General features: G+C 55.1%; 1 protein-coding gene across 1 annotated transcript in view; it reads left to right on the top strand.

Annotated features, from left to right (window-relative positions):
* Positions 1-213: 213 nt before the first annotated feature.
* The window catches only part of LOC101990659 (ubiquitin-like), a 4,388-nt gene continuing 2,458 nt past the window's right edge, over positions 214-2,143 (top strand). Inside the window, exons 1-2 of the mRNA XM_005344360.2 lie at positions 214-500; positions 1,941-2,123. Coding sequence (XP_005344417.1) covers positions 1,944-2,123 — 180 coding nt within the window. The 5' untranslated portion in view covers positions 214-500; positions 1,941-1,943. The remainder of the gene's footprint in view (positions 501-1,940; positions 2,124-2,143) is intronic.

The following is a 2,143-nucleotide window of genomic DNA, read 5'->3' on the forward strand; positions in this document are numbered from 1 at the left end:
CAAATGGACCCTAGTGTGACAGGAGGCAAAACCCTGGGTCCCTAGAACGCACTGAGGCCACAGGGACCCCCAGACGGGGTCAGCTGGTGGGGCCCTTGGCCTCGAAGCTGCACTGCGCATGCGCCGAGCTCCGCTCCTGCCGAGCTGATCCGAGCCGGGTTCTCGCGCCGACCACGTCGTGATTGACGCGTCACACACGCTGATCCCTCCGCGTTGCTGCACGAGGTCGCAGCCCTTCCCCGCCACCCAAAACCCCCACTCTCTGGGCTCCACACATGAACACGCCATGAAGTGACCTTGCTGGTTCTAGTCAGCCCCTTCCGCTGCAGAGACAAGAACAGCCTTGGAAAGTAGTCCCTAACCGCATTTCCGCGGAGGGATCGCGGGAGGGCGGGGCTTCCGATGATTACATAAAGCGACGCCGGGCTGGTCGCGGCTAGTTCCGTCGAGACCTCGAGTTCCGTCGTACGTCTCTAGGAGGATCGCTGCCGCCAGCGCTGGTGAGAAGGCCGCCGCGCCGGCGGGGCTGACAGGCGGGGAGGGGGGAACGGGTGGCCTGCGGCCTGGACGTTCCGTTTGCGTGGCCAGCTAGGAGGGCGGCTGTCCCGAGGCGGAGGACCCCGCGGCAAGATGGCGCCCAGGTGGAAGGCTGCGGGGAAAGACGCGCGGCCCTGAGGCCCTGGCCGAGGTTGGGGGAAGCAGGCCCGCGAGCCTGCTGCCGCCGGTTAAGCCGGGAACTTGCGACCACCCTTTTGTTTGCTTATTTATTTTTTTGCTATTTTTTTTGGCGGGTTGCGGGCCGCAATGATGTGAGAGCCCTGGGAGATTTATTGTCGGCCGAGGTCGGTCGGTTTTGCTTCCGTTGCTAAAGGCGGAAGTGCGACTGAGACGTGGGGGACAGGAGGGTGTCGGTAGGTGGCTGCTCAGACTGGCCTAGGGCACCCGTGACGTCGCGGTCACTATGGGCTCATAATGGGTGGTGAGGCCATTTGCCTTGACTATACCTTTCCCTCACTTGCAAGACAGGGTTTGGGCCTCGGGTAGCGTCTTCAGAGTGAACAGGAACCGGAAAAGTGAGCCTCGGATTGAGTTTCGTTTCTTGTCCGGTGTTGTTTTAGGAGACTCGATGCATAGCCAGGGCCGGGGCGGCCTTAAACTGTCAGATCCCGGCCTCTGCCACCCATGCGATGGGATGCAAGGCCTGAGTCGCCACCCCAGACCCCATTACAGTCTCTGGTTCCTGCAGTTTCATTCGTGCTGTTGACTTGGGAACTATTTGGATTACTGATTTGTGGGTCTTTCTGGTTTTCTTTTGTCCATGGCGTGTTTTCTGACCCACATTTGTTCTTTTGGGGGAGTAGCAGGGTTGAGACAATAGGGTCTCACTATCTCTGGCCTCCCAACTAATTCGAGATCTGTGTGCCCCAATTCTTCTCATTGATAAGAATGAAGATGTGCGCTGACTCGGGTGTTTATTTTATTTTTATTTTTTTAAAGGAAGTCGGTCTCTTAACATCTGTATAGGTCAGACTGGATCTGCTTCATGCCTGTTTGGGGTGGAGACACCCAGTGACCCCAGGTGTGAGTGTGGAACAGGCTTTCCTTCGGGTTATGCAAATAGTCAGGAAACGACTTTCAGCTTAAGGTATTGCAGGTTCCACCCACCAAATTAGTAACCTAGACAGAGCTCACTATACCTACATGTCTGTCTTTTTGGTTTAATTTTTTTTCCAGACAGGGTTACTCTAGCCCTGGATAATCTGGAAGACAAGGCTGACCTTGAACTCAAAAGTCACTGCCTTTGCCTCCCAAAAGCTTAGATAAATACAGTTTTACAACAGGATTTGTGTAACTAGACTGGAATGCATTTCACATATACCTAACTGTTAATGCCAGGCCACTAACATTTGTATCATTCCTGCCCTGTATATTTTTGACAGACAATGCAGATCTTTGTGAAGACCCTGACTGGCAAGACCATCACCCTGGAGGTCGAGCCCAGTGACACCATCGAGAATGTCAAGGCAAAGATCCAGGACAAGGAGGGTATCCCCCCTGACCAGCAGAGGCTGATCTTTGCAGGCAAACAGCTGGAAGATGGCCGCACCCTGTCCGACTACAACATCCAGAAAGAGTCCACCCT

The sequence above is a fragment of the Microtus ochrogaster genome, chromosome 2 (genome assembly GCF_000317375.1).
Source record: "Microtus ochrogaster isolate Prairie Vole_2 chromosome 2, MicOch1.0, whole genome shotgun sequence".
NCBI lineage: Eukaryota > Metazoa > Chordata > Mammalia > Rodentia > Cricetidae > Microtus > Microtus ochrogaster.